This window comes from Alternaria metachromatica, assembly GCF_023757995.1.
Source record: "Alternaria metachromatica strain BMP 0045 chromosome Unknown scaffold_9, whole genome shotgun sequence".
NCBI classification, from domain to species: Eukaryota; Fungi; Ascomycota; class Dothideomycetes; order Pleosporales; family Pleosporaceae; genus Alternaria; species Alternaria metachromatica.
Window position 1 is genome coordinate 158,001 of NW_026055500.1, and position 25,621 is coordinate 183,621.

A 25,621-nucleotide genomic window follows, 5' to 3' on the forward strand; every position below is an offset into this window, starting at 1 on the left:
AGTTCAGTGGGCAGCCCAGCCAGGAACCTTTGCCCGAAGATAAACCCATTCTCCGTCGTCTATATCGCCAACAGATATAACGCCCATTTGCTTCTGGGCGTCGCTGACATCGCCAAAAACAACAGGAAGGATTGCTGGGCCTTCAACACGAATGTACTGTCCTTTGGGCCCTTTGAGCGGTCTGATTGTGATGGCAGGCCAGCAGTTCTCAAATTTCGGGTCTTCGTAGCGGCAATCGAGCACGGCCAGGAAATCTTCTTCGCTACGTGCTAGTCCGCCCCATGAACCAGTCGGTCTTCGGATGCGGAGTTTGATCTTGACGCCGCGGTTTGTACACAAATAGTCCTCTGGCAGCCTAAATTCGTCGTCGAATCTGCGGTTGATTATCCCGCTCGAAGTGGCGAATTGCCTTGGGTGACTCGCAAATACCGAGGTGGGCGTTCTAGGAGAGTGTGGAAGGGGTTCTTCCCATGCGAATAGGCTTTGATCTGCGATAAACCTCATGATGCCCTCCTGAAGCCGAACAAAAGCCTTTTTCCCTTCACCATACATTTGCTCCATGTTGATGTCGAAAATGCCCATCAGGGAATATGCCATGTCTTCTATTCGTGTCGTATTGCGCCCGGCCATCCAGCTCATTCGCTTTGCGATACTCTCGTCCTTCATGTCGCTTATACCTGAAAGCACGTCTGCGTTGATACCAGTGATGTGCCCCAGTTCGACACACAACGAGCTCTTCCTGCCAAAATGTCTCCATTCTGTTCCGTAGAACCGTATCTCCTTTGGAGCTAGTAATTCTTGTAAGGTCCATCCTCGAGTGAACCAACGCGACCTGGCAAGCTGTTCTTTATCGTCATTGGACATGAGGCTGTCAGCCCAGGCTTCGGAGCCCACATTGATATCATCGAGATAGGCGTAACACTCCGCCGCTTGTTCATACCACCGGAACATACTGTTGATTGCTTCGCTCAGCTCTGCAGAAGACGTCTTGTCGATACAGCAAGTATCCACCCACACTAGCGATAAACCATCGCTCAGGGCTTGCTGACAGGCTTTCAGAATCTTCCAGTAGCCACGGCTGCTTTTGAAGGTGGCATCGTCCCACAGTGACTTGTCTGTAAACTGCTGCAGAGTGACTTCGTCCTCGCCCCACGTGTGTGATAGAATGGCATACGGCGGTATCTTGGACTCGTCCATGAAGAGCCGCAGCTCAAGTGTGGTAGCGTCAATAAGTCGCATGGTGTTTTCCGGTACTGTAAGTTTGAAGATGGGACTGACAACGAGGTGACGTGTTGTCTTATGAGGTTGCGATGATTGAGCTAGGCTGATGCTGCCTAGTGAGCTCAGCCGAGGGGCTCACATTGGCAGCGCTTACGCGCATCGCTGCGAGTCTCAAGCCCATCTGTACTGAATTGACAGACTGAAGGAGTGGCTAGAAACTACAGACGAAAGCAGGGTCTGTGCGTTGGCTCCGACGATATCAGACGAACGACCGTCGGGGAAGCTCCGGTAAGCGCCCAGGAAGCAGTCCTCCGGGCATACCAGAAGCCGCCGACACATCGCGCAGTAGGATGTTACATTAACATTCCGAAGCCTGAAGTATACTTTGCCTTGTCGCTAGATTCACTAGTTGCTTTGCTTGGTTCGGCGAATGTTTCACGCGTGCGACATGTTGACAGCTAAACTTCAGGGTCCGGCCCTTCACGTGACAGATGACGCGGCGGCAATCGTAATGCACGGCTGAGGCACCGCCTCCTTCATCCTCCTGATACTTTCGTTCTGCAACACCTCTTCGCCTTTCAACCTTTGGAATTTCCTGAATACAAGCCACGATGTCTCCTAGCAAGTTGGGTGTTTTCGCCCATTTGGCGCTGGCCGCCAGCGCCGTGCTCATCCCTTCGACCATGACGAACGTGGAAGACCTCGGAGACGACCACGCTTTTGAATCTCTCGCCATCAACCCCAGCCAGCGATCCGTCGCGCTGGAGTGCCCTGGATGCGCCGTTGCGACCTTGGATGGAAAAGAACTCAAGTGGAAGTCTGATGTTGGGAGTGCCTTCGTACGTAGTCGGCTATATGCCTCACAGCCTTGTATGCTAACAGCCAACAGCGCCTGGACTTTGACGTCGGACCCCATGGTGACGCTTTAAACCTCAACAACGCTCAACTATACCCGCCATCGTTCGGCTTCCCTCCCCAGCCTTACACTCTCACACAAGTGGATCCGTCTACCAAAGAGGGTCTACGTCTGCAAATCACCGGCTATGAGTTCCGCTACGACGGCGCAGAGACTATCTCAGAGGAGGGCACTGAGCTTCTTCCGATGACCTTCCAAATCACCTCGGTCGAGGGCACCGCTGTCAACCCTCCTGCGCTCCAGATCAACGTACTGAAGAACTCCGAGGGTCGCCTCATGATCGCATCTTTCAACGAGGCTGAGCGTAGCCCAGCCACACCATCAGACAAGGAGTGCAACGAGTGGCCGCTTTACTGCAAGTGGAAGAACATCATGGCCGGCCGCATCGAGCAGATCAAGGGCATGCGCAAGCCTAGGCCCGGCTGCCACAAGCGACCCCATGCCGGTGCCCGTCCCAACAACCCCATGGAGCATGAGGGCATGGCTGGAAAGCCCCCGCACCGCTTCCGCCCTGGCAAGGCTCACCCGCACCACCACCCTCATCACATGGGTCAACACCGTCACCACGGCTTCGCCAAGATGGCTCGTCGCGCCTTCTTCACCATCTTCGTCCCTATCCTCATCGGTATCTTCGCTGGTACCCTTACATACCTCGTCGGCATGGCTCTCGGATGTCTCATCGCTATTACCGTTGCCAAGGTCCGTGGCCAGCGCTACCAGCCGATTGCTCTGGATGAGGAGGATGTGGAAGAGGCGGAGGAGCGCGGAGAGAAGGAGGAGTACGCCGAGCTTCCCGCATACGATGCTCCTCCTGTCTACGAGGAGGCTGCCGATGAGGAGGCTGCTGTCAAGAAGACCGATGAGACAAAGTAAAGCTTACTCTAGGCCTGGAAGACGGTACAAGTGGCGAGTGGATATGGTCATGTCACGCTTCTGATTAGATGGATAGATTGTAGCATGCCCCTCGTTTATAGCCCGTTTTGATTAGTTAGCTCTCGCAATGAATCTCTTTTAGTTCACATCGACAGTAATTATATGTTACTTTTGAGTGCCAGTCTTGATCTATTGCTAACGCTTCAACACAAGTTCTATAGATCGCATTGCTGCTCCATAATGGCATCACTCTCCATGCAGATGAAACCCAGCGTAGATAGACACGTCTTGTGCCCCATGGTTCGTCCCAACATGACCACTGAAGACTTTAGACGGCAGCCGGGTAAAGTGACTCCAGGCAGCAATACGAATTACGTGACTCATACGTTTGCATTGGTAGGCATGCGCATGAGCAACCAGCAAGTCTGTCTAAAGAGAGGGACATGACCACTCAACGATAGGTTGCGACCGATATGACGCCATATTTCCGTCTGAATCTTCTAAGAAAGCAGCAAGTAAGGGTATGATATAAGTCAAGTCTTGGTTCATTGAAGTATCAATATATTGAAAGAGTTGAAGAGTCTGTGACATGGCGGTGAAAGCTTCAGGTTGACGTTTCTAGAAAGTCAACGGCAAATATGACATGTAACTGTTAAGAGACAAGAGCAGACAGAGTAATGAAAAGAACCATCTCCGGAATTGAACGCGTCTTTGCGAGTTGCTTGTTGCGGTGGTTGGTGTAGTGTGTGCACAGCCTGAACGCGTCGAGGGGTGAAGAAGGCGTGCTGTATTTGCTACAAGACGCGCAAAACATTGTTCGATATTGCAAGAGGTTCTTTGTATATTCAGTCGTCTTCCGATATGTTTTGAGAGGGTGCAGCACGTTGTAGCCGCATGCAGGGCGATTATCACAATCCGACGTTGGTGTTCCAGTCGCGTCGGCAGGCCGCGATTGAAGTTCCCGCACGGGCCATTTCGCCGACACCAGCAGCAGCAACCCGGCGCGCCTGCAAGCGCAGTGGGAATTGGAAGTGCTGCTTTCCACGCTTTTGATTTTCCCCAAGATGTGAAGGCGCAAGGCCTTTGATTTCATGTTCTGACTCGCCCCGACCGGGCCTAGCGCCACTGTGTGATCTGGAGGCACCCGCGCCCGCCTCCCTCGTCTATATAACCGGCCCACCCGCGTCTTTGGAGTCTTTTCTTTCTTCTCTTTTCGCAACCCCCAGCTTTCATCTTCATCCTCGCCATTTACGCTGCACCAACGCGCGTAATATACCAATACCCATCACCTTCATCTCCACTAAACTTCCAACAACATGACTGGACGTAAGTACATCTTTGTTCCTCTTCCATTACCCTCGCATCTACGTTGTCGTCGCTGTTGCTGCTGCTGCACATGGCGGTGAGGCGCGCTTGGTGTTGAGGCTCAACGCGTCGCCCCACTAATGCACCGCGCATCACGACACTCATACACAACCACCATGCCGTGGCGGCATACATCATTACCATAAGACAACATGCTAACATACCTATGTAGGCGGCAAAGGTGGCAAGGGTCTTGGAAAGGGTGGCGCCAAGCGTCACCGCAAGATTCTTCGTGACAACATCCAGGGTATCACCAAGCCCGCTATCCGCCGTCTCGCGCGCCGTGGTGGTGTCAAGCGTATTTCAGCCAGTAAGCATTCCCAACCTCGTCGCCACGCCAGACAAGTCCTAACATGACCGCAGTGATCTACGAAGAGACCCGTGGTGTCCTCAAGACTTTCCTCGAGAGCGTTATCCGTGACGCCGTCACCTACACTGAGCACGCCAAGCGCAAGACCGTCACCTCCCTCGACGTCGTCTACGCCCTCAAGCGCCAGGGCCGTACCCTCTACGGTTTCGGTGGTTAAACATCTCCTCTTCTCGTCACGACACATCGGCCCCCGGCATCGACGGCTTCTTGCGGCTTCTTGGTCGGGGACTGTCCGCATGGTCACACATTGTTTATGGATATGATCTGGTCACGGCTATCGGTCTTCACGGCGTTATGTTCATGGGTGGTTTGGAATTGATCAATATGAAGCTTCGATCTTCATTTGGCTACTTCAGTCAATGCATACATATTCATGCACATTGCTGTCCAATTGTTTTGTCTTGTGACGCTGACTCATGTTGTGCCGCCTTTACCTCGAGCACAGCTTATCGCTTGATATCCTCGACAGTATCTAACTAGACAAATCCCCTTCCACCTTGGCATACTCTGACCGCCATCTCGTCAGCTCCACTACCACTTCTCCACGTTGGTCGCAGCCAGGGCCAAGAGGTATGCTTGAGTAACCACATCAAGCTGGTCAAACGGCTGTAGACTCTTCGAAGCGAGAATACCTTGGCGACTGATGATCTCGTTGTACAACTTGCGATCCTCAATGTGAACATTGCCAGCCCGCAGTATGACCATCGGCACGATCTTGACCTGGTCGAGTTCAGGAACATGGACCTTTGCATAGCCTCTAGCATGCCCACAATCCGGCGGAGGCACTCCCATGATCACACCCTGGGCACCGGGGAATATCTCGACATCTCCAGATGGACTCTTGTAATAGTGGCGTACTTCACAGCCGAAACCTTCGCGTATGGGTGCAAGATCTGGGTTGAGGTTGCAATGGGTCCAGGGCTGTAAGTCGTCTCGGATGTCTTCCCAGAAGGTGGTTTCGGCGGCGGAGGTGTCGATGAAGCGTTCTACTGCGTTTACTCGTATGGGGAACGCATGCTCAGAGGGGATGAAGGCCATGTTGGCTGGGTGCGCTGTAGCTGAGATCCGTCAGTATCGAAGAGCTGAAGTGGGCACTGAGGTGGGAAGCGGAATACCTGAGTGTATCGTGAGTGTACTTGTTGGGATTTTGACGCAATGTTGTTGTGAGGATGTAGAGATGAGCGTGGTGTATATGATATGCTGAGCGAGCAAGAGCTGAATACAGATTGGGCGCGCAGGGCAAGGTAAAGGTACCTTGAGGCGGTGTTGATACGCGCAGCACAAATCCTCTCGAGGTGAAGAAAAGGCAAAATATACTGTATGGGCCTCTCTGTACACTGTCCGAGTGTCTCGTTCGGTGCAGCCTACCCACTTCAACTGTCATTCCCATTTTGTATCCAGCTCCCCACCGCCTCCTCCACCTCTTTACAGCATCCCGTCACCCCAAACAACCCTCCCTCAACCCTAACACTCTCCAAACTCCACCTCTTCAACTCTTCACTAACACTCTCCACGCCATCCTCCACAACCAGCACATCAAACCCCCTGTCACTTGCCTCCCGCACCGTACTACTCACACACGCATCCGCCGTGACCCCACAAACCACCAGATTCTTCACCCCCTTCGCTCTCAACATCATGTCAAGTTCTGTATGCGCAAACGCCCCTCGCCCGGGCTTATCGATAACCAGCTCTCCCTCCGTCGGCCTCAACTCTTCAATAATCTCATGCCCTTCTTCACCGCGAATCAGCAGGCGGCCTAACGGACCCTGGCTCCCTATTTCTGCGCCGTTGACCCGACTCCGATGTGCTTCTCTACTGCTGACTGTTGCTAGCGAGGGATCATGACCTTCCCGTGTGTGTACGACGGGGAAGCCTGCGCGGCGGAATGTAGATAGTAGCGATGTGATGCGGGGGATCAGTGGCTCGAAACGTGATAGGGAGTAGCCTTGCGAGGAGAGGTAGCCGCCTGGGGAGAGGAAATCGCGTTGCATGTCTATGATAACGAGGGCGGTTGTGGTGGGATGTAGGGATGCATTATGTGGCCAGGCATATGGTGTTGTCGTGGGGATTTGAGATGTCATTTTCTGGGCGGAGAGGTTGAATCGAGACGGGGGGTTGGTATTTGGGAGAGTTGTAGATGGATGCTACTGTACGTGAAGCAGTAACAATTGATGCTGTGATGAGGCGACGCACTATCTAGGTACGATGAGTACCGTAAGATGTTGCGATAGTGTGCGCGTCGTGGTTCATTTGTGCATACATCACGTCGTCAAAGTTACTTAGCATTGCATCTCCGCGCGGCAGTCTGTTACGTTCGTGTATTTCTTGTATTGTCATGAGTGATCCTATCGCGTCGGGTTGCAATAGCCGGTTATCGGGATCGGCAGGTACCTGTGCATCTCCACTCCTTCCGAACTGCTTCAATCCTCAGCCACACCATCATCGCAATGATTTCTTTGTACACATGTTTGCAATCTGATAGCGAAGAATTCAACTCGACGGCAACCGGCCGATGGATGTTCTCAGCCGCATACATACCGCATAGCAGCCAACTCATCTCGTCTACCGTACCCCACTTCTACCAGCACCCCGGTTGCTCCTCATGCCGCTTCCGCTTCCTATCTCACCCAATCCACTCCACACGCTTGATGCGCGATAAGACATGTACGAGATGCTTGGCGGCTTCCCGAAATGGAAGCGCAACCTGGGGCAGATGCTCGTTATCTGGATGACGCAGGGTTCGGCCGTTGACGGCGCCATGTCGTTCAATGGCTGCGAGAAACGGGTCTGCGCGATACCCGGACAGGTATATGTATGCGGTTAAGTAACACTTGAAATATCGCTTCTAGGCTTTTTGCATGTTCGTAGTCATCTCTTGACTTTGTTCCTGTCCGTTTGTGATCGCCGAGATGGTAGACATGGCGCAAAGCGCAGAAGAGAAGAAGATTGCGGAGGAGGCTAACAGCGACGATGATGTGCTCGCGCAGCTGGGATATACCCAAGGTAAGTCCACAAAGTCATAATTGCGGACGTGTACTGATTGCGTTCACAGAGCTTAAGCGCAGCTTTGGTCTACTCGGGATGGTCGGCTTCTCGTTCAGTATTGTGACTTCATGGACCGCACTCTCCGGTGTACTCATCATTGGTGTTGAATCGGGTGGGCCGCCAGTCATGATTTGGGGCTGGCTGTGTGTCTGCCTTGTGACACTTGCTGTTGCGTACTCAATGGCTGAGATGTGTAGCGCGTATGTACACCTGTGCCTGACTATATGGCTGAGCTGACCGTCTCTAAGGTACCCTGTTGCAGGTGGGCAGTACTCTTGGGTGGCTATTCTGGCACCGACACGCTGGGCTCGCTCGATGAGTTATCTCTGTGGATGGTGTGTATTCTCAGGATGGCTTCCCGATCACTTCCTAACATGAATAGGTTCATGCTGATTGGAATCATATGCATGGGCGCAGTCAACAACTTCGTCGCTACGAACTTCATTCTCGGTACCGCCCAGCTCAATTATGGCTTCACGATAGAGCGATGGCACACAGTACTCATCGCCTATCTCATTACATTCATCGCAGCGGCATCTAACATCTACCTGCCACACATCCTTAACAAGCTTTCGAAAGCGATCTTCATCTGGAATCTCACTTCCTTCGTCGTCTGTCTCATCACCATTCTGGTCACCAACGATCACAAACAATCGGCGAGCTACGTATTCAGCGACTTCGAGAATTTCACCGGATGGAACGCGCCATATGCTACATGCCTGGGGCTACTTCAATCAGCGTTCGGAATGTGCTGTTATGACGCACCTTCACACATGACCGAAGAGATCAAGAATGCCCGGAAACAAGCTCCCCGCGCGATAGTCATGTCGGTTTACATTGGCTTCTTCACCGGATTCGTCTGGCTAGTCGCATTGTGCTTTTGCATTGGCGATCTCGAGGAGACGGGTGCTACCGCGACAGGAGTACCTGTCATTGCCATCATATTCAATAGCACGAACAGTGTGGCCGGAACATCTACATTAGCATCTATGATCGCTATCATTGCCACAGTATGCGCCAACTCGCTCATGGCAGAGGGATCAAGAGCTGTATACGCGTTTGCAAGAGACAACGGGCTTCCTTTCTCGCACGTACTAAGCAAGATTTCGACAAGATCGGTGCCGGTATACGCTATTATGTTGACAGCCGTCGTACAAATGGCTTTCAACTCCATCTACTTTGGCACAACGACTGGCTTCAATACCATCATCGCCATCGCTACACAAGGTTTCTACCTTTCGTATTTAATGCCTCTACTGTCCCGCATTCTCGCCCACTTCTCCGGCAAGAAGACTCGATTGGAAGGCCCGTACTCACTCGGTCGCTGGGGCATTGCTCTCAACATTATCGGTTTTCTGTATCTGGGATTCATCTGTGTCGTATCCAACCTACCTAGTGTCACGCCCGTGACGAGCGAGAACATGAACTACACTTCTGCGGCGACAGGAGTGGTTATGTTCATCAGCTTGATCTTTTGGATTATGACGGGAAGGAAGAAGTTCACTGGGCCTGATGATGGGAATCTATTGGATGTTGGGAGACATGTCGCGTAGGCTTCGGGTACCCCGCTCGGTACCCTTTGTTGTCACTAGGGTCTCACCTCCGATAAGTGACAAATGGAGAATAAGACATCTTTAATAACTTATCTTTGTTGACATGCTTGTGAGTCACTGTGACGCATAGCGCAAGGGTCGAGCCTCGCTACCGTCTGCGGTTAGCACAGGGTCCACGCACCTGCATCCAGGGACCGTTTGATGATTACGAATTGATACCACAGAGTCCAACCCCACAACACCCTCGCAGCTTTTGGCCTGACAAGAATCCCTTCGGAAGTCGTCTCCCTTTTCCGCCGAAATACAAGGCGCGCACCATCTACGACTACCTCGGGCGACCAGTCTCACATCGTAGACAGACTGTTACACCATGTCGAGAAGAAAAAACGAGCGCGAAAAAGCAAGGCTCAAACGTCGACGCGAGCTTAACCAGAAAGGATACAACATCGCCAACACAATCGAATGTCGGACCCTGCGGAAAGGAGCAAGGAAACAGATCGCACGCGAACGCGCTGTAAGACTATGGATCTATCCCTGGATCATGGCTCCGACAGGCCGATTTCGACATTCGTATCCAAAAGCCAGTCTTCTCGGCCTGCCTTCCGAGATTCGCCAACAGATCATCTATGAAGCGTTCGGTATGACGGAGCTAAGACGCATGGTTGAGTACACGGAGAACAAGGGAGCTTTGGCGGCAGCTCTGACAAAAGAGAAGGCGCAAAAGCTGAAACAACGACGAGAGACAGCAATGGGCATACCTATGTCGCAGTTCGAAAGCGACTGCATCACGATGCTACATCGGCGCATTGCTGACTTCTGTTGTGTGTCGCATTTCTTACACACGGATATGGAGTATGTGGGAAAGCTATGGAAGAAAGATCTGGAGAAGTCACTCAAGTGGCAGTTCTCGGCGCCGCTAAAACTGCACAAAGCGCCTACCCAGGAAATGGTTGACGTTCCGAGACGAACAAGGGGAACAGTGGTCAAAGTGAAGGGGCCGGGCAAGCATGCTAGGCGACCCCCGAAGTGTTGGAAGTGTGAGGAAAGACATCATGATAGAGATCCAGTCTGTCCGATGGCGAGATATGATATTGAAAGATGGCGGCGACTGACGAAGAAGAAGAACAAAAGCGAGGATTGGATGGATACAATGCAGCCATGCTCACTATTCGTGGGTACAAAGATAGTGTTTGCCGACGACTAAGAGCTTGATGTAAGTAGAATGAAAACTGAAATACAAGCCGGGAGGCTACCTTGTCGCTGAGATGCTTAGAATCAAACTTGAAGTATACACCGGGAGGCGACGTATCGCTACCATTATTCAAATAATAACTGTGTTACTCAATGTAGTCCGCACTTAGATGTTGGACTATCGCGTACAGCAGGTGAACGCAAGTCGTCTTCACCTTCACTAAACTGGAGCTGCTCTTTCCAAGGCACAATAGCCAAATACAATAGCAGGAAGCTGAAGTCGTGCCAGCTATTGAACAATAGCACTGGACTGGCAGTTGCCATATATCTTTCGTCCTGAGGCTTTGCTTCCATCTCTTGCTTTCTCTTCAAACCCTACTCACATCTACATCTCCATTTCTCACAATCCAAACAAACAACTACCTTCAAAATGGACGGCGAGAAGATGGAGTTCGGCAAGGAAAGCGACTACTTCCCTTTCCACTTTTTCCCTCCCTCCAAGCCCCTACCCCCCGCTCAGGGACCAACTGGCGCTGGCGCCAAAATGAGCTTGAGCTTGGATGTCTTCCCGGGGCCGGGGGCTGGGGACAAGGGCGCTAACTCCGGAAGCGGTGTCTTGGCATTTGCGACAACAAAGCAAGTACCCACGCTTAAAGAGAAGGATTTGTCGCGACTGGTGGAGGAGGAGAGCGACTACAACATGTCGGGGCAGGAAGATTCTGTGGAGCAGATCAGGCGAGACCGCGACGAATACAAGGAGTCACTTGATCGCGAATACGACCGATACGGCAATCTTGAGTCGCAGCACGAGCGACTCAAGGAATCACTCGCAAAGTCCAACAACGACCTCGCCAATCTACGACACCAGCGCGACAACACCAGTTTTCAGCTCGATCAAAGCACCTCGCTGCTTGCGCAAGAGCAGGAGAAGATCCACACCCTCGAGACGCGCAACGCAAAACTTGCCCAAGAGCTCCAGAAGAACGAGACCGCCCTCAGCGAGGCCCGCAAGCAGATCGAGAACCTCCACGCCGACGTCCAGCAAGCGCAACAAAATGTCAGAGCCGCCCTCGCCGACCGCGACGAGTACAAGGTGGAGCTCGAAGACTTGAACTTGCAGTTCAAGGATCTAACTGCGCAATGGCAGGAAGGCATGGAAACTATCGCCGAGCTCAAGGAGACACTCGAAGAGCACATCAACTTTGAGGAGAAGAACAATCTCCAGGGCGACATCGCTGAGGCCAACGCCGAGCATGAGCGCATTCTACGGGTCGTCGAAGTCAAGGACGAGCGCATCAGCCACCTCGAGTCGCTGTTGCAGAAGGAGATTGAGCGCAACCGTCACGAGCTCGACGAGAGGGCTCGAGCCGCCGCTGCTTCGCCCGTCGACGATGACCGCCACATCGGCAGCATGGAGGATACCCTTGAAGCAGAGCTCGAGAACTCCGGGATCAACGACGATGATTGGATCGCAGCCGATGCCAGCGACTACGAGCCTTATGTGCCATCGTCTGCCTCCGAGATCCACGTAGCCGCCAGCGTCGAACCGCGCGACCCATCGCCAACATCGCTGTCCACCAGCCCCGTTCACCAGGCCGCCAGCACCGAGCCCGAGGCTGCGAAGTCGCCCATACAAACCGTCGACATCCGCGAAGCTGCCAGCACCGAGCCCGAGACCGCGAGGTCGCCTATACAAACGCTTGAGGTGCGCGAAGCCGCCAGCAGCCCGCCCGCTGAGCCAGCGCGCATTCCGCTCTCCTTCTACAACGTGCGCGACATCTTCAACTACGCCCCGGAGCAGCCTGTTGGTGCGGTCTTGACTACCAGCACGCCGACTGCCATCAGCACCGCGCCCATCGAACCCACTCGCGTTCCGTACTCCCTCGACGACGTGCGCCGTGTCTTCAGCTATACGCCCATAGAGCCTGCTGGTTCGCCTTTGGCCCTCAGCCCGCAGAATATCACCAGCACCGAGCCCGTCGACGCCGCTCGCGCTGGACTTTCTTTGTACGGTGTACAAGACGTAGCCAACTATGCGCCTGTGGTGCCTGCTGAGGCGCGTTTCGCCATGTACGAGGAAGAGATTACGAGCGTTTCACCCCACAGTCCTGTGTCTGTTGCCTCGACACTTTTTGGAGACGAGATCGCCAACTTTGCGCCAAGAGAGCCCGCCGTTCCTACACTCGCGCTGAGCCCAACTGGATCTGTCAGTACCAGTCCAGTTGCGCGTCAGAACTCCACCGCCGAGCTTTCTACCCAAACTGACGCACCCGCAACCACCACCGATTTCTCCGTGCAGACCGACGCACCTGCGCTCACGAGCCAAGTTCTTCCTCAGGCAGCTCTCGAGACGACGCCCGTCGAACCCAACACCCAGGTTGCCATCGCCAAGCCTACCAACCGCATCACTCCCGTCATGGTCACCCGCGAAGTCAAACCCGTCGAGCAGGCCCTCCACCAGCCCGAACATCAGCGCCCAGTCGCAGCTTCGTCCAAGAAGATTGGATTTATGGCATGGATCCCCTGGTTGGTCGCGATCCTTGTGGCGCTTTACGCACTCGTCCAAGAGGCCGAGCTAGCTGCGTGGAAGAACGCGAACGGTGTCGGTTTCGGTGGCGGCTACGGAAACGTGGCTACTCGCAGTGGAGCTTACGGCAATGGTCGCCACCTTTTCGGCGTCATTCCCATCGGTATGGACATTGGCGGTTCGTGGGTGTCCGAACAGATTGCGCGACGCATGTCTGCGGCCATCTCTCTCCTCGAGGACTTGGCTGGTATCCCGGTCGAGCCTCATTACTGAGCTTGCTGGACACAACTGGCACTTGGTATTAAGATTCGCACCTTCGACGAACCTTGACGATCTACCGAATGCGTCTCACCGCTCGCCGTCCATCATCAGTCTGATGACATGTACGACATTGTGCGAAGATCATGTTTCGACAGCCATTTACGACCAAGTTGAACTCTCCAGCAGCGTCATGACGGCGCATACTTTAATGCTTTTCCTTTCTTTCATTGCTTCACGAAATTGCATACCCCGGAACAAAATACCCATTCCTACTTTCCGAAAAAAGATGTGCTGGGACACAGCATCTACGACGGCGTTTTGTTTAGGCTCCGGCCAGTCGTTTCAGCGAGATGGACTGTTTATACCCCCCGATACCCCCCTTGAAATTTGCTTCTTTCTGCGAGCTGCGAGCGACGAAGGACATGTAACCTCCAGCCGCGGGATACGATTTGTTTACCAAATCTGCGGACTTGGATACGACGTCGGCAGTTGCCCTCGAGACGAAAGATACGATTACGACTTCAGATAGCACATTAGACTAGACTATGATGATTCTTCACGCCCAACAGAAATCCCCAACCTCGTCTCTACGTGAAGCCCGATTACGCGTCGTGAATGCCTCAACTCGACAGGCAATGTCCAATTGTTGACTGGATTGATTCTCTCGAGGATGGTACGGTACTCCTCCGCAAGCCTTCACTGGAGGATAATGGACGTGATCCATCATCTCGGGAGATGGAGGAACGCAAGGCCGGAGATGGAAGAGGCCACCGTTGCTTGGTCAATTCATCAGTGCCCAATATCACGCACGGCAGAGTATCAGGCAGAGTATTATATCGGTCGGATGAATCATGAGCCTAAAGGTATTCGTAAGCGGTCAGCTGAACAGAGTGAGATCGTCGCGACCGGAGAAGGTATCCTAGATGTGTCGCGGGAATCGCGTGAACTCGTGATTGTGATATACGTTGACTTGGTATTGATATGATACTACTGGTACTATACTACATGGACTCTACTATGTCTATTGCGCATCATTAACGCAATATGTACAGATTGTCAGGTACACTGAGATGCAATGCATCAAGAGAGGTACATACGATTACCCCCACGCGCTTATATCTTCGAACGCAGTTGCCGGGAGTATTCGGGCCGGTCGTGACAACAGCGGAAGCATCAGCGCCCAAGGTGACGGTCGACTGCGCGGCCAAGCAGCGGAAGAGCGCATCCTTGGGTCCGAGATGGCCGGACTGGGATGCACTGTCTGTGTTGGGATGTTGGGGACGATGAGGTAGATGAGGGACATGCCGTGCGAGGTTTGGATGGAGTTCAACTGGTGGGTCGGGTGCCCTGACACCGGCGGATGGGGATGCAACGGAGAAGAAAGAAAGCGGTGGGTACCCTGTTCCACCATAACAATGTCAACAAGCGGAAGGTATCCAGATGAAACCCATTGAGAAAGTGGCTCGAGGCGCAATGACCACGGGCTGCATGTCGTAGCACGGAAATGCTGTGATGGCTGGATGTCGGGCTGGCGCCTATGCCGATGCTCCTGCTCTTTTCGTCTGAAGTTCTCGACCACGAGAACAGAAGCCGACGACTTTAAAGTTTAATCTGACAGGAACAAGTGGAAATGACAAGAGACGATTCAAATAGTGAAGATATAGAGTTCCATCACGGTGGCCATTGCAGAATCGGGAGGGTGCTGGCTTGGGCAGCACGACAGGCTGCGTGCAATCAAGAGATGCGCATCATTGAGCGTCGCAGCATACATGTGGTGACACGAAAACACGTGCTGTGCTGGCGGAGCTGCTGGACCTGATGGGTGCCTGACGAAGATTGCGCTGGAGCGGTAGGTCTGGAATTTGGACTAATGAGAACCAGCCACGACGAGGAAGCACGAGGAGATGGAGCCCTAGTGTGCGGTAGAGGGAAGTGTTCCTACTGGCAGCCCGTGCTTGAAGGCTCTGCACGCTCGAGGATGGGCTTGCACTCCGTTTTGGCCGCGGAGGCGATTATGCTGTCACTGTAAAGTGAAGAAGCAGTGATGGAAGACGGATCGTCGTGCACGCTGCTGGGCTCGGCCGCTCATGAGTAGGCGGCGCCCGAGAGAGTGGCATATTGGAGCGGCGGCAGCGAGTCGGTGAAGGCTCTCTGGACCGACCGACGCTGGGCGCACAACGTCACAGATGGCCGAAGCGAGCGACCAGGGCGTGGCCTTGGTTGTTGTTGGGGGTGATGATGCAGGGCTCACCGGCGGACAGGTAAGAAATGTCTGTAAAAACACCAGCGGCTAGCCCCGAAAGCCTCTCCACACGCCGGCAAACCTTGAAGGGCTCGTCGAGCAGCGCAAATGGCTTTAATTTGCCCAATCACGGCTAGCAGCGCGCGCGGTAAAGAAACAAGTCCCTGCTGACAAGCGACGATGCCCGTTTGCATCACCGTCACTAGGGCTCAGAAGGGTCAGGCTGGTCTCGGGCACCCTCGCAGTTGCTGCCCAAGCGACGCCACCTGAGGGCTGCCCAGGTCCGTCTCCACACCGTCGAATGCGCACCAGACGCTCGAGCTATGGAGACTGCTGGCCCATTCGAATAATTACTTCGGCTGCCGACGGTACGCCGCTCTTTTCGTCTTCTTTTCTCTTCCCTCCTGCTGCTTTCCCATCGATCGCATCTCGACAGAACCAGCCTGCATCAACGCCGCCAAACCAGTGTCACAAGCCTGCTCTCAGCGTGCTGCCCAACCGCTTGACCTGCATCACCGCCATCACCCCATCGGCCAATCACCCCCCGCTCCCGCTGCAAGCCATTCTTCAGTTGCGGCTCCTCGACTCTTTGAGCACTCAGTAAAGTACTCTTCCCGTCGCCCGTACGCTGCGCATTGTCTGCCAGAGTGCGCATAGTGCTTGGATCTTAGTTCCCTCTACTTCCGAGTACCTGCTGTGACCGCCCCCACCAGGAAGCTGCATCCAGCCACGCCGTCAAGGTCCACTCTTGTCACAGGCCAGACCCCCCAAGGTGCCGGTATATTGGTCAAAACCCCGCTTCTGCGTCCTGCATCTCTGAACACCTCGCTCCTGGACTCTTTCTGGACACCTCAGCCCTCGGACTCCCAGGACTGCTTTTGCCCGTATCTTGGTTGCCTAGAGCCCCTCCATCTTAGCTCCCATAGCTTGGCCCCCATTCCAGGACTGACATCACTGTCATCTTTCTTTTCATCCCCTTCACACACGCCTCTCAATAACCATGTCGCGCGCAAATCAGTGGTTTGTGCCAGGCGATGGCATCGCGAGAGAAGTCATCACCGCCGACATCCAGCGCTACCTGGGCCCAGATGCGCTTGTCAGGCCCGGCACAGGCACCGGAGAGTACCAGGTCCGCACATGTCTCCTTGATGCCAGTACGACGGAAAACTAACTCTCTCACAGGGCCAGCCAGGCTACTGGATAACCGCGTACCGCACTCTCACTTCGGTAGGTTGAGCCGTCGGACGGTGCTCGCGCACTTCGCTAACGAACCCTCAGCAAATGATTCAGGACTTGAAGATGGACTCTCAGCGCTGGCAACAGGAGCGCCAGCCTGGCGACGTCGGACGTGGAGGTAGCCATAGTCCTCAAGTGCGCACTACTAAGGTATCTGGGGGCTCTAACGCTTCATTAGTCGCTTACCAAGACTCTCGTACACATGCTGCTCGTCAGCATTGGGGTCCGACAAAACCGTATGAACACGGTGCGCCCAAGTCGGCGGCGGATCCCTATGACCAGCCACCTCGCCAGTCGTCAACGTCGTCTAGAGCGACAACGTATGCGTCTTCAGGCTATGGTAGCAGTGATCCCCATTATACCACGACTCCCACATCCGCGTATGGAAGTTCGCATCCAGGATACCAGGCTTCCTCCGTCTCCGCTGCTCCCAGGACCCAGCCAGCGGACCCGTACTCATCTTACCAACAGCCCAGCGGACGGGATTACCCTGCGCAGTCTGCTTATTCCTCTTACCCAGCGCAGACCCCAGATCCCTATGGACGCCAGCCGGCCACCCAAGCGACCCAGTACGCTACTCCAAGGTATTTTGGTTACTATGACGAACCCTATTTGGTCTATCGCTAAGCCCCATTAGTGCCACAGCAGCCGCTCCTGGCTACTACATTGCCTCTGACGGTCGTCGTAAGTCATTGCAGTCGTTGCGCGACTCCACAACTAACATTTCTCCCTCAGAATATCCCTTGTCGCAACAACCTCAATCGTCACGCAATCCACAGTCTGGCACCTCTAGGTACAGTACAAGATAGAGTCCATCTCCATTGACGGCCTTGTCCTTGTTCCTGCGTCGATATACCGATCCCGGAGATACCCCTTCTTTCCAAGCTACTGGATGGTGCTCTGGAGTCTGGCCACTCTAATGTTTTAATGGATCCATCTTCTACCCTCTGGGTACCGTAGGGAGTTTGCCATTACCAAAAGCATCCGGACAGATTTGTTTCCCTGGGACTTAAGCCATGGACCCATACCTCTCCCAGCCTGGCGGAGCAGCCCACAGGAGCATTTACTACCCGGATTTTCTTTGTTTTTGATCTTATGTACGTTAATTGGGAAATTGGGTTTCGTTTCTCATTCTCCTCACACGACTGGATCTTTGCTCTGCAGGATGCGGAACCAATTCCTGCCATGGATCTTCCAGCCTCCATCTGGACATGTATTCCGCTCATGTCTGTTATTATCATGCAATTGCATCAATTCCCCGGATTCTGCTTTTCTTGCTATGTATATACCTACGACACGGGCGTTGCTCCACGAAGTCGATGTTTACGAATGAACGGTTATCTGCCCATGCACAGCATGCGTAGAAGTAAACACCACTGTGCCCATCACATTGCTTTGATCCCGCACTGGCGTGCTGCTGGATGCTTTGCGCCCACTCATCTCACTGACATCACCACACTGACGCTCCGTTCATCGTGCTTGACAAGCCATCCCTCTCGCTGCCTGGTGAAGTCATCACAATCTAGGTTGTTCTGCGCCACCGAGTCACTTCATGCAATTCGCCTCAATGGTACGATGACTAGCATGGGCGGTGGGTTGATCTCGCATTCTGCCTCTACCCGCCGATCGGCACGATTATCACCACGCTACGGCAATCTTCTTGCGCCATTTTCAGCTGCCCCACGTGACTATGCAGATCTCATGCCGACACCCGGACGGTGCCTGCCAATATTATGCTGTGCGTGCTGTAGATGAGCTCTATGAAGTCCTGATGGCTGTGGCACATTCAAGTCGAGTGAATTCTGAATACATGTGGGTACAGATGAACACCCGCTTGCGTCCATTGCCGAGGTAGATCTTGCCACCACACCGACGTTGCACGATCTGCATACTCTAGGTGCGCAGATCCCTAAACCTCCCAAGCTGAAAATCTGGAAAAAAGAAGCTATTCAAAGTTTGACGACCTCACGAGCTTCGCCTCCTGACGCCACAAGCTCAAGCCGATGATGCAGCGTGGAAAATCTCGCGAGCTAGCTGTCGTCTTAGCAGGTGAAGCGGCTCGGCCCATCTAGAACCACTTCGCAAAACCACCCTGAAGCTAGGAGCATAGTCACTACGGAATCTTCTACTTCCTTGACGATCTGCTTGCTATCGCTATAAGGTTTTCAATCCATAGTCGTGCTATCTAGTCACCTCCTCGGAGCATCTGGTCACCACGTGTTCTGACGAGTCATGATGCCGCTTTCCACGTCGGTCTCCAAGTCCGCAGATTCTCCCGGGCCAAACAATTATCCGAGCCTAACACTACCGCGATAGAACATCAAGGCCGAAGACACCGTTATCTCGCAGTAGCATATGCCGAACCCCTCGGCATCCACCAGCGATAGCGGAGATACTCCCGCAATGTCGAGCTTGGCCCGTCGTCACAACAGCTACATCATGGGCGCCGCCATGTTGGGTTGCAAACCTTCTACCTTTAGCTCTCCACGACATACACCATGATAGCGTTCCCAAAGCTCTGGGTGGCTTCGACGCTCCTAGTCCAACAGGTGTTTGCAGGCCGTAATTTACTCCCGCGTAATGATACGGAAACGCATGCGACGGGCTTGTTGCACGAGTCGATGGACTGGATGGACATGTACTATGACAACGAAAGAGGCTATCTGTTCAGCTTGGACGCGGCTGCCCTGACGCATGACACAAGGTCGAGCGTCTGGTATGCAGCTGGCTTGTTGGCGCGAAACGAAGCCGATGATGTCGAGCAGGCAGTACGCATCGTGAAGAACGTCATTGGAGGGCAGTTCAAGAACGAGAGTGAGCAATGGTGAGTTTGGTAGTCCAGAATGACCATCAAATGCCTCTAGCTAATCTTGCTGACATAATCCAAGGTACGGCGACTATCAAATCTATCCTGAAGAGCCGACTGTGGGTACGGAGCAGTACCCAGCTGTCATATACAACTCATGGGACCCCAATTGGCGTGGCTTCGTCGGCACAACGTTTGTTGTTATGCTAGAAGAATTCCCGCATCTCCTTCCTCAAGATGTTCAAGATTACATACTGGAGAGTCTGTTCAACACCACGATTGGAGATAGTTACCGCGTTGGTGGCGTCGACGATGATAACCTCTACCCGGCCTACAGCAACCCCTCTATCATGAGGGCCTTTGTCTCCGGATACGTTGGTCGCCGCGCGAACGACTCCAACATGACAACCGCAGGCGAAGCCTACGCGAAAGAGGTCATCGATCTGTTTGTCCGTGACAACACGCTTTCTGAGTTCAACTCTGGAACTTACGCTGGTGTTTCACTGTACGCGCTCACACTTTGGGCAAAGTATATGCCAGGTGATAGCATAATGGGCGAGTATGGACCGAAGATGATTCGCGACACGTGGTCGGTACTGGGTGAGCTATATCATGCGGACTTGAAGAATGTGGCTGGACCCTGGGATCGCGCGTATGGGTTTGACATGAACCGGTATCTGAGTATTCTGGCGCTGCATATGTGGACGATTGTCGGTAAGGAGATGGCGCCTGTCAATAAGAAGGTATGTACTGTTCTCTTTCAAAAGCACACCAAGGATAGTTACATCTCGTGTTGCAGTATACATCGTCTTAGCAAGTGTTCACTTGTTAAGATATAGCAGCATGCATATGGCACTGCGATACGGATTCTAGCCATCCCTGGAGAGAGAGTGCCAAAGCTAACAATTCGAACATAGCCATATGCCATGGGCCACAAGAACGACTTCGCAATTGGGCCCCTGGTCGCTATCCTAGCACCCTACCACAACACCCTGGTCCCCAACACCACTCTCTCGTCGCTCTCTTCCTTCCCCGGTACCCATACCGTCAAGACTTCCGCTTTCTCCCCGCCCTACGATACTTACCCGCGCAACATAACCGCCTATCTCAGCCCGAATTTGACCATCGGCGCGGAGTCCTTCTCGGAGAATGTCGTCGGCGGCCCGTCCATCAACAAGAACTCATTCAATCCTGCGGTCGTACAGTGGAAGAGACAGGACGGAACTGTGGGTTGGATGAGTCTGTATGCCCAGACCATGGCGCTAGATGTCGTTGTAGAAGAAGGCAGCCTAATGCTCGAGTACCCAATGGGAAATGCGTCGAGTGCGTTTTCTTTCCTGGTCGGCACAAATGGGTGGGATGGGAAGAGGGATGTGCGCGGCTGGGCGGATGTAGAGGGTATTGACGTAGCGGTGTCCGGGTCTGTGGGGTTGGAGCCTGAGGTTACGTTTAATGGGCTTGTTGGAGGAGCGGGCGAAGTCATAAAGTAAGTTCCCCGAAGATCGTCGCTTGGGGAGAGAAGGGGGGAAAAGAAAGTGGGCGTTCGCTAACATGATACAGCGACTTTGAGTTTTGGAACTTTACCTATAGGATGCCAGAGGGGAGCGAGGAGGTGCCGCGAGTTCAGCTGGACTTTGACGTCGTGTGGTGAAGTGAAGAATCGTAAACGTCAGACTACATCATCAGTTTTGGCAGCGTGGACTATCGCAGAGGCAAAGCGAATAAGCGCATCTTTATCACGAATGCATCCGGGGCTCAAGAAGAAAGCGTTCACTTCCAAACAACGTGACTTCATTCAAACATTGACTCGTCGTAACACTTAATATGATCAACTCCCTCTTCCAAAGAACAACTTGGCCTGCCCTTTCTCTACCCCGTCTCCTCTCCCAGCACCGTTTCCCGGTGGCCGTCCCCGCCCTCTAGAAGGTTTCGAACCGCCAGCACCTTTTTTTGCAGGGGCCGGTGTGGGATTCCTCTCTTCCTGCCGCATTTCCTTCGATAGATCGAGGGCAAAGTGGTAGTCTTCGTGTTCGGCTTTTTCGCCTGGTGGGAGATGGAGGTTACAACGTGAGCAAAAGTAAGTCTCTACAGGTCTTTGCGGTACGGAGGGTCTAGCACGAGGAACAGGTGTTACTGGGTCGTGATGCTGTTGTGGTGGTGAATGTGACGCGGGCTGGGGTTGGGCCGAGGGAGGTGTATCTGGGGGATACACGTCCATGTCTGAACTGTGACGGTCTAATGGTGGTGTCGATGGTCGCTGTACATCATCGTCTTGTTGTGCTTGGAAGGGATCGAGATCCTCCCCAGTTGCTTCCGCCTCGTCTCCACTCTCGTCCCTTGTAGATTCGCTATGTGCTTTCCACAACACAGCTCTTGCAGCATCGAAGTCGCTTTTCTTCTCATCTCTCGGGCCGAAGAAATTAGCAATGTTGCCTTTTGTCCTTCTCCGCTTCGCGGGTGGCTCGCCTCCACCGATGGTAGCTCTGCCACTTGACATCATGGCCTTTGCTTCTTCGCCTCGAACGAGGAAGCCACCAATACCTTTATTGTTCGTGATGCCGTCTTCGAAACCCCCGACGCTCAGAGAAAGATTGGAGCAAGGCCACGCTCTCCCATCGACGACGACTTGGGCCAGAAGATTCTTGGCAAGATCGAACAAGATGGTTTCTGACAGTGGTTTGCCCTGGGGTATCGGTGCTTGTCGACTCCGTGTTTGTGCACCTTGACGATGATGCAAGTTGATGCTCTTGGGCCTTCTCTTGTTCTCCAGCACACCCTCTTCCACGCACCGTGAGAATATGTCCGCCACGAAGATGCGTAGCCACCGTACACCCTGCTCGAACGAGTTGATGGCTGGTCTAAAGGATTTGGCCGAAAGCATGCTCTTGATCTGCGTGCGCGGGTTGACCTCGCTGCTGTCTTCGCCTCTGATGATGGAGTATATCCAGCTGCCGGTGTCATCACCCAGCTTCTTCAATTGATCCAATGGCTGTTCCACAAGGTCCTTCACTTTGTCTGTTCCGAACATTGCCACTACTTCGTCCCCCAGTTTGCCTCCCAGCATGCGAATCTTGGTAAACTTCATGTCGGAGAGAAAGTGCTTGACAGCGCGATTCCGTATAACGGTTTGTTGATTTGGTTTCTTGTATCCTGATCCTAGTTTCGATAGCATCTTGTTCCTTGCAACGCCCCCGGAGCATGTGTAGCCCAACGTATCCTTGATATGTCTCCTCACATCTCGTACAATCTCGGATGCGATGACCATACACACATCGTCCCAGTCTGGATCTCTGTCTTCTCCATCTTCCTCGCCTGTTTCGACGAGCGCATCGGCCGCCCAGTCCAACACGGTTGTAGGCACCTTCGGCAGTGGCTCCGTCGGGTCGTCGTACGGCGCGGGGCCTCTCAATTCGGGGTATCTCTCCAGCAATATGGTATGCACCTGCGCGCTCAGGTCCATGAAAACCTCGTCGATACTCGCCTTCTCGACACGTTGTTCTTTCTCGGGCAGAGTCTCCTTGATGCATTTCAGGATCTTGCGGCACTCCATGCGATATGGGTCCAGGCTGACTTTATGCGTCGCCATTTCCTTGAAGCTGTTCTCATGATATGCCCATGTCTCGTCTCCCTCCTTCCACGTCGCAACATGTTGTAGTATAAGATCCGGGCATTGCTTCAACGCTTCAGTCGAGGTGACGTGTCGGCTGAGTCCGAATGCGCGCGCGGGGTAGTTGATCGCTATCAGGCCCTGCCATTGTTGTACGGCGAGCGGTTTGGAGGGGTCGATGCCGAGGCGGACGGTTTCGCACTGCGCGTAGAAGGCATCGAGATCGACGTGTGCGATCACACGGAGGGGCGTCTGCGGGCTGTACGTCTTAAGCTGGTGTAGCTGTTTATACGTGAACTTTGACTTGGGGATGCGACGCGGAGAGGTGATGGAGAACTGCGACGAATGAAACTCCGGCGATGGTGACGACATGCCGAGTGACGGCTCATATCAGAGATTGGGGTCACGTTCGAGGAGGGCGCGATAGAGTCTGGGAGGGTACTAGCCGAGTTGCGTAGTGGAACTGGAGAATGCGATGTAGACGCGACATCTGGAAGGCGCGTGTTCCCGCGGTCCCGTGCATGCGCGTCATTCATCCCCGAGATCGCGCTAGCCAGATCGGATTCGCTGTTCGATCAACACCACGTCTGCAACCATCAATCAATCTCACGACAGCTATGCGTGCTACCACTGGATATGGGACTACGATGTCGCAATCGAAGGCAAGTCCACAATGAAACATCAACCGCCCAAGTCCAGGTCACGGCACGCTCATGGCATTTGATGATTTTCCGCTGGAGCATGACATTAGCGTCATGCAATTCCTAGTGAGCACACAGCTTTTAAAGGAGCGGGCGTTAACTGTAGCTGCCAAATTCGAACAGTTGGGATGATATGATTGTGCAAATGCACTGCCTTAACTGTCCAAGATGATGCATCACGTAGACGGCAGACGTATATGAACAGGCAATATATCGCGGATGATCTAATTCTTGCGCGTACCTGAAGATCAAGCCATGGCGTGTTGCACAGCAGGGTCACATTTCGGTGATTGGCCGCGGCGCCACATTTCGAAAGACATCAGCCGCAAATCAATGTGCAGCGTGCAAGCACACGCACGCCACACTGCAATCACAGTGACAATACGGAAACGATGCGACCGTTTCAGACGTGGCAAACAAATCCATGAAACTCTTTTGAGTTGCTGCACTGCCATACCAAGGCTGTTGACATAGTCGTTGACGTCATGGTGAGCCCTTGATCCAATAGGAACATGCGGCTCAAGCCTCGCGACTACAGCAGGGCGAATACCTAGGGCGTTGCTTTTAATCGAGCTGTATTTTGTCGTGTGTAACCTCCTCTAATTCCCATACATACTGTTACCGTAATCATGATCGCAAAGATGGAAGGAACTAATGGACATGCGGAGTCTGGTGGAGACGTACCAGTCTACGCGATTGACAATGTACCCATTACCCACGAGAGGAAACCATACATTCAAGGGAAGAAGTCAAACCTACCACACGCAGGTACGTACCACGGCGCGCACGCTACTACTACTACGTCGTCTGCTAACCCTCCATAGCGGTCGCACGTGCAAACCTCGCTCCGTCGGAGGAGACACCTCAAGGCAGCACGCAAGACGACTGGGCAAAGAAGCACTCACATCAAACCGTGCTGCAACAACACTGCGACTTCTTTGACCGCGACCACGATGGTATTCTCTGGCCGCAAGACACCTTTGTCGGCTTCTACCGCTTAGGCTGCGGACTCTTCTTCTCCGCCTTCGCCGTACTGGTCATCCACATCAACTTCTCATATCCCACGTGCTCGGGATGGCTCCCGGACCCCTACTTCCGTCTCTTTCTGAACAACGTGCACAGAGCGCGGCACGGTAGTGATACAGGCACGTATGACACCGAGGGGCGGTTTATACCGTCGAAATTCGAAGAGATTTTCACCAAGTACGCCGAGGGACGGGATTATCTGACCGTGGGTGATCTGGTGAACGTGTTGAAGGGGCAGAGAAATATCAACGATCCTATCGGGATGTGTGGATTCATCTTTGAGTGTAAGCACAATCGCTTTCGGATAGTATGAGAGGCAAAATGCTGATATCAAACAAGGGACTGCAACGTATTTGACACTTTGGCCCGAAGACGGTCGGATGATGAAGGTACGCGATACGACGGAACCTATCTTGAGTTGCTGTTGATGCTAACAATAAAAAGGAGGATATTCGCGCCGTATATGATGGCAGTATTTTCCAGAGGATCGCCGATAAGCGCGAGAGAAAGATGGAGATGCAGAAGAAGAAGAGCCAATGATGAGCGTCGGCGTCTCCGATAGATCCATAGAGGGAGTCGATGTACATGCACATCACGACTCCGAGGAAATTCATTCGAGTTCCAAAAAGCGTTTCTTGAATATGTGGCGCTGTGGTAGAGTGTGTAAGAGTACCGCTA

The 25,621-nt window shown here is 53.4% G+C and overlaps 11 protein-coding genes across 11 annotated transcripts; 7 read left to right on the forward strand and 4 right to left on the reverse strand.

Annotated features, from left to right (window-relative positions):
• Positions 1-3: 3 nt before the first annotated feature.
• J4E83_004868 (uncharacterized protein) lies at positions 4-1,239 on the reverse strand (the record flags this gene model as incomplete). The annotated part of the gene is made up of 1 exon (XM_049331792.1): positions 4-1,239. One exon carries the CDS (start codon positions 1,237-1,239, stop codon positions 4-6), a length of 1,236 nt encoding a protein of 411 aa, XP_049188887.1.
• Positions 1,240-1,832: 593 nt separating this feature from the next.
• On the forward strand, positions 1,833-3,010 carry J4E83_004869 (uncharacterized protein; the record flags this gene model as incomplete). Its single annotated transcript, XM_049331793.1, has 2 exons — positions 1,833-2,060; positions 2,111-3,010. The coding sequence occupies 2 exons, from the start codon at positions 1,833-1,835 to the stop codon at positions 3,008-3,010; spliced, it is 1,128 nt and encodes a 375-aa protein (XP_049188888.1).
• Positions 3,011-4,326: 1,316 nt separating this feature from the next.
• Positions 4,327-4,902, forward strand: J4E83_004870 (uncharacterized protein; the record flags this gene model as incomplete). The annotated part of the gene is made up of 3 exons (XM_049331794.1): positions 4,327-4,336; positions 4,548-4,685; positions 4,739-4,902. The coding sequence occupies 3 exons, from the start codon at positions 4,327-4,329 to the stop codon at positions 4,900-4,902; spliced, it is 312 nt and encodes a 103-aa protein (XP_049188889.1).
• Positions 4,903-5,276: 374 nt separating this feature from the next.
• Positions 5,277-5,783, reverse strand: J4E83_004871 (uncharacterized protein; the record flags this gene model as incomplete). The annotated part of the gene is made up of 1 exon (XM_049331795.1): positions 5,277-5,783. The coding sequence occupies one exon, from the start codon at positions 5,781-5,783 to the stop codon at positions 5,277-5,279; it is 507 nt and encodes a 168-aa protein (XP_049188890.1).
• Positions 5,784-6,118: 335 nt separating this feature from the next.
• On the reverse strand, positions 6,119-6,739 carry J4E83_004872 (uncharacterized protein; the record flags this gene model as incomplete). The annotated part of the gene is made up of 1 exon (XM_049331796.1): positions 6,119-6,739. The coding sequence occupies one exon, from the start codon at positions 6,737-6,739 to the stop codon at positions 6,119-6,121; it is 621 nt and encodes a 206-aa protein (XP_049188891.1).
• Positions 6,740-7,657: 918 nt separating this feature from the next.
• Positions 7,658-9,346, forward strand: J4E83_004873 (uncharacterized protein; the record flags this gene model as incomplete). The annotated part of the gene is made up of 4 exons (XM_049331797.1): positions 7,658-7,751; positions 7,801-7,993; positions 8,042-8,128; positions 8,176-9,346. The coding sequence occupies 4 exons, from the start codon at positions 7,658-7,660 to the stop codon at positions 9,344-9,346; spliced, it is 1,545 nt and encodes a 514-aa protein (XP_049188892.1).
• Positions 9,347-10,967: 1,621 nt separating this feature from the next.
• On the forward strand, positions 10,968-13,337 carry J4E83_004874 (uncharacterized protein; the record flags this gene model as incomplete). The annotated part of the gene is made up of 1 exon (XM_049331798.1): positions 10,968-13,337. The coding sequence occupies one exon, from the start codon at positions 10,968-10,970 to the stop codon at positions 13,335-13,337; it is 2,370 nt and encodes a 789-aa protein (XP_049188893.1).
• Positions 13,338-16,567: 3,230 nt separating this feature from the next.
• Positions 16,568-17,123, forward strand: J4E83_004875 (uncharacterized protein; the record flags this gene model as incomplete). Its single annotated transcript, XM_049331799.1, has 4 exons — positions 16,568-16,696; positions 16,750-16,794; positions 16,846-16,921; positions 16,982-17,123. Coding segments are annotated over 4 exons (392 nt in total), but the record flags the coding sequence as incomplete, so codon positions are not given.
• A 2,178-nt stretch (positions 17,124-19,301) lies between these two features.
• J4E83_004876 (uncharacterized protein) lies at positions 19,302-21,260 on the forward strand (the record flags this gene model as incomplete). Its single annotated transcript, XM_049331800.1, has 4 exons — positions 19,302-19,627; positions 19,692-20,352; positions 20,527-21,095; positions 21,170-21,260. The coding sequence occupies 4 exons, from the start codon at positions 19,302-19,304 to the stop codon at positions 21,258-21,260; spliced, it is 1,647 nt and encodes a 548-aa protein (XP_049188895.1).
• Positions 21,261-21,437: 177 nt separating this feature from the next.
• J4E83_004877 (uncharacterized protein) lies at positions 21,438-23,588 on the reverse strand (the record flags this gene model as incomplete). Its single annotated transcript, XM_049331801.1, has 1 exon — positions 21,438-23,588. The coding sequence occupies one exon, from the start codon at positions 23,586-23,588 to the stop codon at positions 21,438-21,440; it is 2,151 nt and encodes a 716-aa protein (XP_049188896.1).
• A 958-nt stretch (positions 23,589-24,546) lies between these two features.
• J4E83_004878 (uncharacterized protein) lies at positions 24,547-25,483 on the forward strand (the record flags this gene model as incomplete). Its single annotated transcript, XM_049331802.1, has 4 exons — positions 24,547-24,685; positions 24,742-25,227; positions 25,283-25,332; positions 25,388-25,483. 4 exons carry the CDS (start codon positions 24,547-24,549, stop codon positions 25,481-25,483), a joined length of 771 nt encoding a protein of 256 aa, XP_049188897.1.
• Between the last annotated feature and the right edge of the window lie 138 nt (positions 25,484-25,621).